The sequence below is a fragment of the Coregonus lavaretus genome (assembly GCF_964263955.1).
Source record: "Coregonus lavaretus genome assembly, contig: HAP1_SCAFFOLD_1234, whole genome shotgun sequence".
NCBI classification, from domain to species: Eukaryota; Metazoa; Chordata; class Actinopteri; order Salmoniformes; family Salmonidae; genus Coregonus; species Coregonus lavaretus.
Genome location: NW_028161708.1, coordinates 76,822 through 92,500, shown reverse-complemented (window position 1 = coordinate 92,500; position 15,679 = coordinate 76,822). Strand labels below are relative to the sequence as shown.

The 15,679-nt window shown below is 48.5% G+C and overlaps 1 protein-coding gene across 1 annotated transcript in view; it reads right to left on the bottom strand.

Annotated features, from left to right (window-relative positions):
• Window positions 1-15,679, bottom strand: part of LOC311120203 (intelectin-like) — a gene marked incomplete at both ends in the record, with an annotated part of 97,895 nt that overhangs the window by 39,982 nt on the left and 42,234 nt on the right. Inside the window, one exon of the mRNA XM_084194819.1 lies at window positions 6,881-7,191. Coding sequence (XP_084050945.1) covers window positions 6,881-7,191 — 311 coding nt within the window. The remainder of the gene's footprint in view (window positions 1-6,880; window positions 7,192-15,679) is intronic.

Here is a 15,679-nt window from a genome sequence, read left to right as displayed (position 1 = left end):
CTGTGTGTGTGTGGATGTGTGTGTGTATGGCTGTGTGTGACTGTGATCCTAACACAAGTTGAAGTGTGTTAGCCAGAACACCCAAATGATGTGTCTTTTCCTCTGAGGGTGGTGAGAACATCGCTGGCTCTCAACCTCCAGGAAAGCCTCAACCAGGGAAACAGACCCAGAAATAATGATGCTGTATGGCCATGGACATTCTGAGGCTGGGCTGGCGGCTTTTCTTCTCTTCATCATTATGTCACCTGCTGCCTCTCGGCCATGTGTGTGTGTCCCCTAGAGGAACGCCATTAGTTAGATACGATCATGCCCAGTGTCTTTCTTCAAGTGACAAACATGTTTTAATCCGACATCCAGCAGCATACAATGTATATCTACATTTCAAAACATCACATGGCTAGTTGTGTCAATACACTGAGGCATCATTACAGCACTCAGAACATGGCCTTTCTCCTCCCTCTCTCTCTCTCTCTCTCTCTCTCTCTCTCTCTCTCTCTCTCTCTCTCTCTCTCTCTCTCTCTCTCTCTCTCTCTCTCTCTCTCTCTCTCTCTCTCTCTCTCTCTCTCTCTCTCTCTCTCTCTCTCTCTCTCTCTCTCTCTCAGTGCATGCTGGGAGTTTTTTTGAGTTTGAGTGTTTGGTGTGGAGGGCTCTGTCCTAACTTATTTTCTAGATAATTTTCTTGGTCTTTTCTTTCAATTTTTATTTTCTATGGTGGAGGGTTAATGCACTGTTTGTTTTAGCGGTACCCACTGTTTTAGTTTTTCAAATGTAGGGAGGAAGAGGACAGAGGTTTAGTTTCCTGGGGTTTTGAACAGTACGGTGTGCGCGATGGCTTCGCAGCCTAGTAGGAGCTGAATTGATACATTCTGCTTCCAGAATGAACAAAGCTGTGGTTGTGTTCATGAAAACAGCAAATTTGGTGGTTAGGCTCATTTCTAGTGGAATATTTGTAAGGGGTGTTTTGGTGCCAATTTCTCCTCTTTCTACCCCTTCGACTAGGGTGGTAGTTGCAAATTTGCCTCCGTTTATTACGGATGATCAAATCAGGAAGGAGCTGAGTCGTTTTGGTAAGTTTGCTAGTGGTTTTCGTGTACTGTCGGCAGGTTTTCAGGCAGATGCCGTCAAGCATGTTGTTTTATTCCAAAGGCAAGTGTTCGTGTTTCTGAATAACAATGAGCAACAGTTAAATGTGCATTTTAGAGTGAGGCATGGGGAGGGGCTCTACGCAGGGTTTGCCAGCACAGATAGTCTACGGTGCTTTGAGTGTGGGGATTTGAGGCATAAGAGCTTTGCGTGCCCACATAAAGGCCGTAGACAAGGTGAGGGTACAAGCACCAGTGGAGGAAATCGAGGTCAACGTGCAGGGGGCCATGAGACGCAGGCAGCAGAGGCTGGGCCTAGTCATGCTACAGATGGTAGTGTAGCTAAGGCTGAGCCTAGTCATGCTACAGATGATGGGGTAGATGTGGCTGGGTCTAGTCATCCTATAGATGTTGGTGTAGGTGAGGCTGGGTCTAGTCATGCTATGGATGGTGGTGTAGATGAGGCTGGGCCTAGTCATGCTATAGATGGTGGTGTAGCTGAGGCAGGGTCTAGTCATGCTATAGATGGTGGTGTAGATGAGGCTGGGTCTAGTCATGTTATGGATGGTGGTGTAGATGAGGCTGGGTCTAGTCATGTTATGGATGATGGTGTAGCTGAGGCTGGGTCTAGTCATGTCATGGATGGTGTGTAGATGAGGCTGGGCTTAGTCAGGTTATGCTAGTGGATGAGGAGAGTATAGTGGGGAAGGGGAAGCGACTAGGGGGATGGAGGAGAGTGTCAAGCGGAAGAGGAAAAAGGGGGAGAAGAAAATAGGTGGGAGGGGAGAGGCTGGTGTGGTGAAAGGAACCAAGGAACCTTTGCCTGGTGCTGGGGGGGAGGCCACGAATAGAGAGAATGGGCAGGTGGTCAGGTTGGTAGATGGAGATGAGGAGGAGGTAGGTGAGTCTGAGGAAGAAGATGATGAGGAGGATTTATTTTCAGACTCCTCCTCAATGGGTCCAGAGCTGACAGGCAGTCAGTCAGAGGGGTCAAAGTACACGGTGAGGGAACTGTCAAGATTCCTGAATGAGACTAAGGGGAAAAAAGTTAATCTTTAGGCTTTTTTTTGTGATCCAGGAAAGTTTGTAAGATCAGTACAACATGCTATGAAAAATGAGGGGCATGGTGTCCTCTCACCCAGGAAACGGTTTAGGTTGAGGAAGTGGGTCACAACCGTGCGTAAAGGTCTACCTTCAGACACTGTTTAGATGAATAGTTTATTTCTGGCACTGGGGCTTTTTGAGCTTTGCTATTGGTCTCTTTCTTTGCTGGCTTTTCACCCACTTCTTATGGAGACTCTTTGGGTAGGCTCGCTTAATATTAATGGCACCAGAGATGCGGGAAAGAGGAGTGTGTTGGGTGAATATGTAAAACAAAAAAAAGTACAGGTGTTGTTTCTGCAGGAGACTTATAGTGATGTGGTGAATGAAGTTGATTGGGGGCTCTAGTGGAAAGGGGCAAGTATGCTGAGCCATGGCACAAATGTTAGTGCAGGGGTGGCAGTCCTTTTTGTATCGGGTCTGTCTGTAAAAATGACATCCCAATACAAGACAGTATACATGGGTGAAGGTCTTTGGGGCTAGGGTGAGTGCAGCCCGGCTTGATCGATTGGGATGCAGCGAAAAGAGGAGTATGAGTCTCTGAGTCAATGGTGGGATGTGGGAAAAGTCCATATTCAGCTTTTCTGTCAACAGTATACAGCTCTCTCATCCTCAGAGGCTAGGAGGGTATTGGGGGAACTTGAGCGTAGTATTAGTGAGATGGAGGTAGAGCTGGTGGGGCAAGGCAATGTAGGCCTCCAGGCTAATTTAGCAGAACTACGTAGGGACCTGGGAAGTTTTTTCCAGGTTAAAGCAAAGGGAGCACTTGTAAGAGCTAGGTTCTCCATGCTCAAGGAGATGAATGCTCCCAGCTCCTTCTTCTTTGGTTTGGAAAGAAAGAGCAGTGAAGCCAAGGGTATGCTGTGGTGGGGGAGATGCGGGAGTGGACTGTGGAGTTTTATACTGAGTTGTATAGGGCCGAACTGTGATCCTATGTGTGCTCAGGTTTTATTTGCAGAACTCCCTAAGCTCTCTCTGGCACAGAGGGATGAAATGGACATTCCCCTGTTGTCCCATGAACTGGCAGAGGCCGTGACTCAGATGTCCCCCGGTCGTGCACTGGGGGTCGATGGACTCCCAGTGGAGTTTCATAAAAAATTCTGGGGAATAATTGGACTGGACTTCTTTTGCGTGTTGTGTGAGTGCGTCGGGGTAGGAGAGTTGCTAATGAGCTGCCGTCAGTCGGCTCTGACTCTCCTGCCCAAAAAGGGGACTTGTGTGAACTTCAAAACTGGAGGCCTGTGGCATTGCTCTGTGTGGACTACAATATATTTGCCAAGGTCCTCGCTAACAGACTGAAGTCCCATCTGGACTCTATAGTACACAAGGACCAGACATATTGCGTACCAGGATGCTCAATCACGGACAACTTGTTCTTAATCAGGGACATGTTGGACTTGTCAAGAGGTTCTAATGTGAACTTTGGACTGGTCTCTTTAGATCAAGAGAAGGCTTTTGATGGAGTGGACCATGATTATCTGTTTAATGTGATGTCTGTGTTTGGGTTTGGGGAAAGGTTTTTGGCCTGTGTGAAGATGTTGTATGCTGGGGCATCATGTATGGTCAAGGTGGGAGGGGGGCTCAGTAGGCCAGTCTGGGTGAGGCGGGGCATTAGACAAGGATGCCCTCTATCAGGGCAGTTATATACACTAGCCATTGAGCCTTTTTTGGGCAGGCATGGGTGTGTTGACAGGCATAGCAGGGTCAGCGTGTGCAGATGACGTTTCTGTGATGGTCAGGGATGGTCAGGATATGCAGGCACTAGAGACTAGTCTGAAGGTGTACGAGGGAGCTTCGTCAGCTAAGGTAAACTGGGGCAAGAGCAAAGCTCTGTTATGTGGGGCATGGGGGGATAGGGCCCCTCCTCTGCTTCCAGGGGGTTTGCAGTGGGGTTGTGAAGGGCTTAACATTTTGGGGGTGTACCTGGGCTCGGAAAGGTGGGTCAGGAAGAACTGGGAGGGGCTGTCACAGGCAGTGGTGTCAAGACTGGCCAGGTGGAGGTGGCTCCTGTCCCAAGTGTCATATAGAGGGAGGGTGCTGATAATCAACAACCTGGTGGCATCTTCCCTATGGCATAAACTGGCTGTCTTCAACACACCCGCTGGTCTGCTTGCAGACCTGCAACGCAAGCTGGTGGATTTTTTTCTGGTCGGGCCATCACTGGCTGAGGGCGGCAGTGTTGTATATGTCTGTCCACGAAGGAGGACAGGGCCTGGTGGAACTGGAGAGCAGGGTGGCTACATTCCGACTGAAGGCGGCGCAGAGACTGCTGTACCATACTGATGTCGGATGGAGGGAACCAGAATGCGCGCTGCTGAGGATAGCTGGTGGATTGGGGTTGGACTGGCAGCTATTCCTCATGAGGCTGGAGGGGCTGAGTACAGCAGGTCTCTCTGATTTTTACTCTGCGGTGCTGAGGGCCTAGCAGCTACTAAGGCCCACACGAGAAGGAGTGGTAGAGCCTGGGCTGTGGGTGTGGGAGGAGCCTATCTTCCACAACCCAGCCATCCTTTTGAGATCAGTTCAGTCGGCCACCCTGCAGAGGCGACTGATGGCAGCGGGATTACTAAGGCTGGGGGACCTGCGGCTGCTGGGGGAGGATGGGTGGAAAACCCCAGACCTCCTAGCACAACAAACAGGACTAACATCTCTTAGGCTGCTGGAGAGATTCCTGAGGAATTCCAGGAGGCACTGTCTGAGCCGGTAAGGGGGGTGTTTGAGTGGCCAAAGGGGGAGGGGCCACCAATGTTTCCGCCACTGCAGGTGATGGCAGAGACTGGGGACTGGCAAGGGGGTCTGGAGGACTTGTTAAATTTTAACATTCCGAGCCTGGGGGAGTTTGAAGGGGTGGGAGGTAAAGCCCTATACAACCTCTGTATTAAGGTAAGGAACATTAGGAGCCTAACAGGAGTGAAGGCACATCAGTGGCAGGGGGTATGTGGGGCGGAGCGTATGTTGGGTTTTAGATGGGGCTCTACAAACTCCCAGTACCAAAGAGGTCAGGGGACCTTCAGTGGAGGGTTCTACATGGAGCCCTGGCCACTAACAGCTGGTTGGCACGGGTTGAACCGGGAGTCGGACAGGGGTGTCCTTTCTGTGTCATGAGTGAAACTGTGATTCATGTGTTTTCTGTGTGCGCCAGGTTAATGCCTTTAATGTCTCTGTTGGAATGTCTGTGTGAGAGGTTGGGGGTGGAGTTTACTGTCAGGGTGTTTATAATGGGGTACAGGTATTCAAATAAGGGAAAGACCAAATGTGTGTTGTTAAATTTTCTGTTTGCTCAGGCAAAGTTGGCTATTTGGCTAACAAGGAGGAACAGGGTCAAAGGTGGGGGGATAACAGACCCTTTACTATTATTTAATGGGATGGTCTCTGCGCGCCTTAGGGTGGAATTTGAGTTCTATAAAATGATAAAGAGTGTGGAGATGTTTCAAGAGATATGGTGTGTTGGGGGGCTGTCTGTATAGCTGGGGAAGATGGTCATGATATACGGTTGTAGAAGTGGTGAGGTTTGGGTTATTGTGATGTGTGGTGTTGTTTTTGTATCGTGGGGTAGAGGGCAATTTTTTTTATTTTAAGGGGAGGTGAGGTTTTAATGAAATGTATTATTAAAGAAAGACAAAGTCAAAGTCTCTCTCTCTCCCTCTCAGAATATGTCCTCTCCATCACTCTCTAGATAGACACATTTGGAGGAGTAAGTTCATCTCAACCCCCCCCCCCAACTCCCACCCACGTAAAAAATAAGTAATGAAAAAGTACAGTAGGCTCATTTCATGCTCTCAGATCTCTAGACTAGTTTATTGTTGCAGGAAGAAAGTTCAAACAAACACACACAATCCATAAACTCAATTTCCAACCCCCATCACCACAACACAACAGGTGTCACAAAGTGGTTTACAGTAACCTTACAGTAATTCAGTTATTAAGAGCCTCACATTACATAATAATATTTGTCACTATCAGCTATACAAATTTAATGATTGTATGAGACGCAAATATTTTTATGATGGATGGAAGAGTTATTGCTTTATGCTATTTCTTTATAGTAATGGAATGAATAGATAATAATGATAAAAGGTATTACCAAAATTTCCAAAATGTACTTTTCATTTCAAACTGTATGAATTGTTTTACCCAAAAATCTATCTATCATACAATAAAGAAAAGTAAATGCATGGTGAATTAGCGGTAAAAGAGTAACACCGCTGACTCAAGCATCTGTTTTGATGCACTAAAGCCTATATGGGTCCCATAGCCATTCCAGGCAAAGCCAGTGAAATCCCCACACTGAAGAGGGTTACCCTCAGGGAAAAACCCACCACCTCCAATACAGTAGTGTTCAACATTACCGCTTTTGGGTTTGACCCCAGAGCAGATGGCTGTGGCCGCCCGTTCATGGTTTATGGCTCTGAAACTGATGAAGCCTCCCTCAGTCTCCCCTCTAGTGTTAGGGCCATAGAACATTTTGGTGGACTCTTTGTCCCCGAGGTCATACACTATGGGAATGGAGGGTCCATTGTCGGACATGTGTTTTCCAACATTGTACTCGACCGGGTAGCGGTGGAAGAGGTTGTACAGGTTTCCCCCGTACAGATGGAGGAAGCGCCTGTCAGTGTGGTAGCGCATGATGGCAGCCAGGTTCCAGTGGTAAAAGGGCGTGTTGTTGGGAACGTGCCAGACTGACATGTCTTCTGCATCTATGTCGTAGTAGCCAGGATTCTTGAAGTCATCGTCTGTGGCTCCCTCCACTGTTCCGAAAGTCTTCCTGTTAGCCCAGTTGCCTTCCCCTTGTGGCCAGTTGGCGTTGTTGCCCTGCTGGCTGGTCCAACGATCGCCCACCGTGCATTTCCCGTAGATGTTGTCCTCGTGCACGCTTGCCACCAGAGTCCAGCCGCCGCCCGCTGTGGTCATGTCGCAGAAGGTCTGGTACACCACCCCAGTAGCTGTGGTTAGGTAGTACAGACCGTCCTCAGCTTGACCATATCTGTCCTTAACTTCCTTGCAGCTTCTGCCAATGAAATTAGCCCTATTTCTTAGCTCATCAAGACGGTTCAAGCTAACTTTTGGAGGTCTTGGCTGCTCAATCGTTTTTACAGAATCAAGCGGTGACGTGTTTGACGTCTGAAACGCCATCAGTAGAGGGATCGTCAGCAGAAAAGCCTGGTACATCATGTCTGTTGTAGTGAGGTCTCAGTGTGGATCTGTTGAACGTTTGCTTCCTTGAGGTACTTATATGTTAAGTTTTGGCAATGCTCCAATATCAATGTTTGTTAATGCAGATAGCTATCAGTACTATGGAAGTTATTAACAATGACACACCTGGCTAAAGGGGTATTTTTGAAATAAATAACCTTTGCAGACTTGGTAAAAAATATAGAAAAAAATTGGTAAACATTTTCTCTAGCAAAGACACCTGGCAGGTGGGAAATGTTGCCCTCAATGTTTTAAAAATGCTCCACAATGTGTTTAATGGATCTTGTACTAAACATTCATGGTGGTATTTTGACAAAAAAATGCAGGTGTGCTAGAGTTTCCTTTTCAAACAGAAAGTGTGAATTACACATCAGTATACCTGTTCTGTCCAGCTCATGGAACGAAGCCTAAGCATTCTAAAAATATATTTATTCTTGGGTGAGCCCTTTTTTTGAATTCCTGTCCTTGTTGAGCACTCATTTCAAATGTAGTGTACACACATCCATTGACTTGTAGGTGCTGGGTACAAAAAATGTATTTATGAAATAATGAAAAGATATCTGCACACTGATGATTGCCACAGTTGTTTTATTTTGCAACGTTTATTGTCATGAATCTTGCCCTGGAGTGTCACGCCCTGGCTCTGGGGACTCTTTAATGTTGAGCCAGGATGTTAGTTTCTATGTTTTGTGTTTCTATGTTGGCCGGGGTGGTTCTCAATCAGAGGCAACGTGAATCAGCTGTTGCTTGTTGTCTCTGATTGGGAACCATACTTAGGTAGTCGTTTGGCATTTGTGTGGTGTGGTATCTTGTTCCGTGTTGGTTTGTTTGTTAAACCGAGGACTTCACATTTCGTTTTGTCGTTTTGTTCGTTGTGTAAGTACTCTAATAAAAGATGTACGCATTCCACGCTGTGCCTTGGCCCGTTTCTTCAAATGACGATCGTGACAGAAGATACCACCTCGACTGGGTCAAGCAGCGTGAAGAGGAGAGAGGTTGGACTTGGGAGCAGAGGATGGAGAGTCTGGCGAGAGCCATGGAGGCCATATCCACGGGGGAGAGACAAGCCCAATACATTTTTAGGGGGGGGCTCACACCGTGGACGACGGGGCTGCTGGAGGCAGATAAGGGGCGAGTTTGTGGACAAGGAGCGAAGGCCACCGGGTTACGGGAGCCATTGGTGATTAGAGGGAAGGAAAGTGTAGAGGCACGGCGAGAGGTACTGAAGTGTGTTGCCAGTCCGGTCCGGCCCGTTCCTGTCCCTCGCACCAAGCCTGTGATGCACATCGCCAGCCTGGCCCGGCCTGTTCCTGCCCCTCGCACCAAGCCTATGGTGCGCGTCGCCAGCCCGGCCCGGCCTGTTCCTGCGCCCCGCACCAAGCCTGTGGTGCGCGTCGTCAGCCCGGTCCGGCCTGTTCCTGCTCCCCGCACCAAGCCAGTGGTGCGCGTCGTCAGCCCGGTCCGGCCCGTCCCTGCTTCCCGCACCAAGCCTGTGGTGCGCGTCGTCAGTCCGGCACAGCCCGTGCCCGTTTCACAGGTGCCTGGTCAGGTACCGGTCAGCTGCTCCACACCGGAGCCTAAGCAATCCGCTCCACCGATGTCCGGTCCAGCTCCAGCCAGCGGGGCCAGACCAGACCAGGGGCACTACGGGGGGGTTGTTAGAGGGTCGGGGTCACGCCCGGAGCCGGATCCGCCACCGAGGTGGAATGCCCACCCGGTCCCTCCCCTGTGGTGTTTGGTTGGCGCGGTCGCAGTCCGCGCCTTTGGGGGGGGGGGGGGGGGGGGGGGTACTGTCACGCCCTGGCTCTGGGGACTCTTTAATGTTGAGCCAGGGTGTTAGTTTCTATGTTTTGTGTTTCTATGTTGGCCGGGGTGGTTCTCAATCAGAGGACCACCCCGGCCATGAATCAGCTGTTGCTTGTTGTCTCTGATTGGGAACCATACTTAGGTAGTCGTTTGGCATTTGTGTGGTGTGGTATCTTGTTCCGTGTTTGTTTGTTTGTTAAACCGAGGACTTCACGTTTCGTTTTGTCGTTTTTGTTCGTTGTGTAAGTACTCTAATAAAAGATGTACGCATTCCACGCTGCGCCTTGGCCCGTTTCTTCAAATGACGATCGTGACATGGAGACAGCTCTGCAAAGTGTTCACAAGCTGGAACAGCCACAAAGTCATAAAATCCTATTTTAAACCTAGCCCTAACCTTAACCCTAACCTTGACCACACTGCTGACCCTAATGGCTAACCCTAACCTTAAATTAAGTCCAAAAAGCAATTTTTTCATCAAATTTTACAATATAGCCAATTTTGACTTTGCAGCTGGCCCATCTAGCGGAAATCGCTCAGTCCTCCAAGGCAAGATTCATGACAATAAACATCAACCTGCACATTCATCAGTGTGTGGGGATTTATTCTATATTACACTGTTATTGAGCACCCCTCCTATTTTCCTTTGTTTACTGATGCACAGATGCCTACCTGAACTGTATGATATATGACCCAGAATTATATGGTATTTGATTAGGTTATCAGTAGACTTGTCCACCAGAAAGATGACCCAAATTAGCCTGGCAAAACAATGCTTAGATCAACCAATATTTGCCCAAGATCCACTACATCACCAAAAGCATGTGGACACTCCTTCAAATGAGTGGATTTGGCTATTTCAGCCACACCTGTTGCTGAGAGGTGTATAAAATCCAGCACTCAGCCATGCAATCTCCATAGACAACCATTGGCAGTAGAATTGCCAATACTGAAGAGCTCAGTGACTTTCAATGTGGCACTGTCATAGGATGCCACCTTTCCAACAAGTCAGTTTTTCTGCCCTGCTAGAGCTGCCCCGGTCAACTGTAAGTGCTGTTATTGTGAAGTGAAAATGTCTAGGAGCAACAACGGCTCAGCTGCGAAGTGGTAGGACACACAAGCTCAAAGAACGAGACTGCCTCTGGAAGCAACGTCAGTACAAGAACTGTCCGTCGGGAGCTTCATGAAATGGGTTTCCATGGCCGAACAGCCACACAAATGCCTAAGATCACCATGTGCAAAGCCATATCTCAGACTGACCATCTTAATCTTTTCTTTTTATTGGCCAGTCTGAGATATGGCTTTTTCTTTGCAACTCTGCCTAGAAGGTCAGCATCCTGGAGTCGCCTCTTCACTGTTGACGTTGAGACTGGTGTTTTGCGGGTACTATTTAATGAAGCTGCCAGTTGAGGACCTGTGAGGTGTCTGTTTCTCAAACTAGACACTCTAATGTATTTGTCCTCTTGCTCAGCTGTGCACCGGGGCCTCCCACTCCTCTTTCTATTCTGGTTAGAGCCAGTTTGCGCTGTTCAGTGAAGGGAGTAGTGCACAGCTGGAATTTCTCAGAACAAGAATAGACTGACTTTCAGAAGAAAGATCTTTATTTCTGTCCATTTTGAGCCTGTAATCGAATCCACAATTGCTAATGCTCCAGATACTCGCGAACTGGCTGAGTCAATTCAGTGGCTAGCTTTGCACTTGGCTAGCTAACAGTAGCGGCTAGGGGTAAGTTATATCCTACATTTGTGTTTTGTTTTTACATACTGGTAGCCAGAGTCGTTCAAGGGAATTCGGGACATGGGTGACTAGTTAACGTTAGCTTGGCTCTCTCTGTGTGTTCGTGCCGTGGGAGGAGGGGTTGCTTCGCTGTCTGAAAGCAATGGCTAGCTAGTATGCTAACTATTCTAGCTAACTAACTGGCTGAATAAGTTGACGACGGACTCGCTCAAGCTGTCGGGACTAACCCACAACGTTAGACACGGACACGAATGATCTGCTTGGCGTGTTGACACACTGGGGGTTTGTTGTGGCCGAGTATTGGTGCTAAACCGTGTTGTTGGAGTCCGGCATGCTAGTTGGCTGTGGCGTCATATGACTAGGTGCCCTGGACGATTTTCACGGAAGAATACTGTACCAAGTTAGCTAGCTGAATAAACTAAGTTAGTCTATTCCTAGAAAACATTGAACCGCTGTAGTTTACAACAAGTATAGTTTCTAAGGTGGAAGTTTAGAGAGTTTTATATTAGGGTGTTTCAGTGAAACGTAAGTGAGGGAGGCCCTGCTCTCTCCTTTCCCAGATGTTTAGTTCATTTCATTCCGATCTCCTTTGCATTATTTTAGCCATTTTCTGTAGCCTGTCAACTATGCCTCTGTCTATCCCTGTTCTCTCCTCTCCGCACAGGCTATACAAACGCCTCACACCGCGTTGCTGCTGCCTCTCTAACCTGGTGGTCCCTGCATGCACCACCCACGTGGAGTTCCAGGTCTCAGGCAGCCTCTTGAACTGCCATTCTGCTGCCAACAAGGCATAGTTCATCTCAGCCTATGCTACCCTCCAGTCCCTCGACTTCTTGGCGCTGACGGAAACATGGATTACCACTGAAAACACTGCTACTCCTACTGCTCTCTCCTCGTCTGACCATGTGTTCTCGCATACCCCGAGAGCATCTGGTCAGCGGGGTGGTGGCACAGGAATCCTCATCTCTCCCAAGTGGACATTCTCTCTTTTTCCCCTGACCCATCTGTCTATCTTCTCATTTGAATTCCATGCTGTCACAGTCACTAGCCCATTCAAGCTTAACATCCTTGTCATTTATCGCCCTCCAGGTTCCCTTGGAGAGTTTGTCAATGAGCTTGACGCCTTGATAAGTTCCTTTCCTGAGGATGGCTCACCCCTCACAGTTCTGGGTGACTTCAACCTACCTACGTCTACCTTTGACTCATTTCTCTCTGCCTCCTTCTTTCCACTCTTCTCCTCTTTTGACCTCACCCTCTCACCGTCCCCCCCTACTCACAAGGCAGGCAATACGCTTGACCTCATCTTTACTAGATGCTGTTCTTCTACTAATCTCACTGCAACTCCCCTCCATGTCTCCGACCACTACTTTGTATCCTTTTCTCTCTCGCTCTCCTCCAACACTACTTACTCTGCCCCTACTCAGATGGTAATGCGCCGTCGCAACCTTCGCTCTCTCTCTTCTGCTACTCTCTCCTCTTCCATCCTATCATCTCTTCCCTCTGCTCAATCCTTCTACCTCCAATCTCCTGATTCTGCCTCCTCAACCCTCCTCTCCTCCCTTTCTGCATCCTTTGACTCTCTATGTCCCCCATCCTCCCATCCTGCTCCGTGGCTTGATGACTCATTGCGAGCTCACAGAACAGGGCTCCGGGCAGCCGAGCGGAAATGGAGGAAAACTAGACTCCCTGCGGACCTGGCATCTTTTCACTCCCTCCTCTCTACATTTTCTTCATCTGTTTCTGCTGCTAAAGCCACTTTCTACCACTCTAAATTCCAAGCATCTGCCTCTAACCCTAGGAAGCTCTTTGCCACGTTCTCCTCCCTGCTGAATCCCCCCCCCCCTCCCTCTCTGTGGATGACTTCGTCAACCATTTTGAAAAGAAGGTTGACGACATCCGATCCTCGTTTGTTAAGTCAAATGATACTGCTGGTCCTGCTCACACTGCCCTACCCTATGCTTTGACTTCTTTCTCCCCTCTCTCTCTAGCAACCTGCCTGCTTGACCCTATCCCCTCCCCTCTTCTCCAGACCATCTCCGGTGACCTTCTCCCTTACCTCACCTCGCTCATCAACACATCCTTGACCGTTGGCTATGTCCCTTCCATCTTCAAGAGAGCGAGAGTTGCACCCCTTCTCAAAAAACCAACACTCGATCCCTCTGATTTCAACAACTACAGACCAGTATCCCTTCTTTCTTTTCTCTCCAAAACTATTTTCTCTCTTTAGCCAACTCTCTTGCTATCTCTCTCAGAATGACCTACTTGATCCAAACCAGTCAGGTTTCAAGACTGGTCATTCAACTGAGACTGCTCTTCTCTGTGTCACGGAGGCTCTCTGCACTGCTAAAGCTAACTCTCTCTCCTCTGCTCTTGTCCTTCTAGACCTGTCTGCTGCCTTTGATACTGTGAACCATCAGATCCTCCTCTCCACCCTCTCCGAGCTGGGCATCTCCGGCGCGGCTCACTCTTGGATTGCGTCCTACCTGACCGGTCGCTCCTACCAAGTGGCGTGGCGAGAATCTGTCTCCGCACCACGTGCTCTCACCACTGGTGTGCCCCAGGGCTCAGTTCTAGGCCCTCTCCTATTCTCGCTATACACCAAGTCACTTGGCTCTGTCATATCCTCACATGGCCTCTCCTATCATTGCTACGCAGACGACACACAACTAATCTTCTCCTTTCCCCTTCTGATTACCAGGTGGCGAATCGCATCTCTGCATGTCTGGCAGATATATCAGTGTGGATGACGGATCACCACCTCAAGCTGAACCTCGGCAAGATGGTGCTGCTCTTCCTCCCGGGGAAGGACTGCCCGTTCCATGATCTTGCCATCACGGTTGACAACTCCCAGAGTGCGAAGAGCCTTGGCGTGACCCTGGACAACACCCTGTCGTTCTCCGCTAACATCAAGGCGGTGACCCGATCCTGTAGGTTCATGCTCTACAACATTCGGAGAGTACGACCCTGCCTTACACAGGAAGCGGCACTGGTCCTAATCCAGGCACTTGTCATCTCCCGTCTGGATTACTGCAACTTGCTGTTGGCTGGGCTCCCTGCCTGTGCCATTAAACCCCTACAACTCATCCAGAATGCCGCAGCCCGTCTGGTGTTCAACCTTCCCAAGTTCTCTCACGTCACCCCGCTCCTCCGCACACTCCACTGGCTTCCAGTTGAAGCTCGCATCTGCTACAAGACCATGGTGCTTGCCTACGGAGCTGTGAGGGGAACGGCACCTCCGTACCTTCAGGCTCTGATCAGTCCCTACACCCAAACGAGGGCATTGCGTTCATCCACCTCTGGCCTGTTGGCCCCCCTACCTCTGCGGAAGCACAGTTCCCCCTCAGCCCAGTCAAAACTGTTCGCTGCTCTGGCACCCCAATGGTGGAACAAGCTCCCTCACAACGCCAGGACAGCAGAGTCACTCACCACCTTCCGGAGACACTTGAAACCCCACCTCTTTAAGGAATACCTGGGATAGGATATAGTAATCCTTCTACCCCCCCTTACCCCACCCCCACAAAAAAAAAATATATATACATATTGTAAAGTGGTTATCCCACTGGCTATAAGGTGAATGCACCAATTTGTAAGTCGCTCTCGATAAGAGCGTCTGCTAAATGACGAAAATGTAAATGTAAATGTAATACTCAACTAGTCTCAAGAAGGCCAGTTTTATTGGTTCTTTAATCAGCACAACAGTTTTCCGCTGTGCTAACATAATTGCAAAAGTGTTTTCTAATGATCATTTAGCCTTTTAAAATGATAAACTTGGATTAGTAAACACAACGTGCCATTGGAACACAGGACTGATGGTTGCTGATAATGGTCCTCTGTACGCCTATGTAGATATTCCATACAAAATCAGCCGTTTCCAGCTACAATAGCCATTTACAATATTAAGAATGTCTACACTGTATTTCTGATCAATTTGATGTTATTTTAATGGACAAATTTTTTTGCTTTTCTTTCGAAAACAAGGACATTTCTAAGTGCCCCAAAACGTTTGAACGGTAGTGCATTCGGAAAGTTTTCAGATCCCTTGACTTTTTCCACATTTTGTTACGTTACAGCTTTATTCTAAAATGTATTAAATTGTATATGTATAAAAAATAAAAAATAGAAATATCACATTTACATAAGTATTCACACCCTTTACTCAGTACTTTATTGAAGCAACGATTACAGCCTCGAGTCTTCTTGGTTATGACGCTACAAGCTTGGCACACCTGTATTTGTAGAGTTTCTCCCATTCTTCTCTGCAGATCCTCTCAAGCTCTATCAGGTTGGATGGGGAGCGTTGCTGCACAGTTATTGTCAGGTCTCTCCAGAGATGTTCGATCAGGTTCAAGTCCGGGCTCTGGCTGGACATTCAGAGACTTGTCCCGAAGCCACTCCTGCGTTGTCTTGGCAGTGTGCTTAGGGTCGTTGTCCTGTTGGAAGGTGAACCGTCGCCCCAGTCTGAGGTCCTGATCGCTCTGGAGCAGGTTTTCATCCAGGATCTCTCTGTACTTTGCTCCGTTCATCTTTGCCTCTATCCTGAGTAGTCTCCCAGTCCCTGCCGCTGAAAAACATCCCCACTGCATGATGCTGCCACCACCATGCTTCACCGTAGGGATGGTGCCAGGTTTCATCCAGATGTGACGCTTGGCATTCAGGCCAAAGAGTTCAATCTTGGTTTCATCAGACCAGACAATCTTGTTTCTCATGGGCTGAGAGTCTTTAGGTGCCGTTTTGCAAAATCCAATTGGGCTGTCATGTGCCTT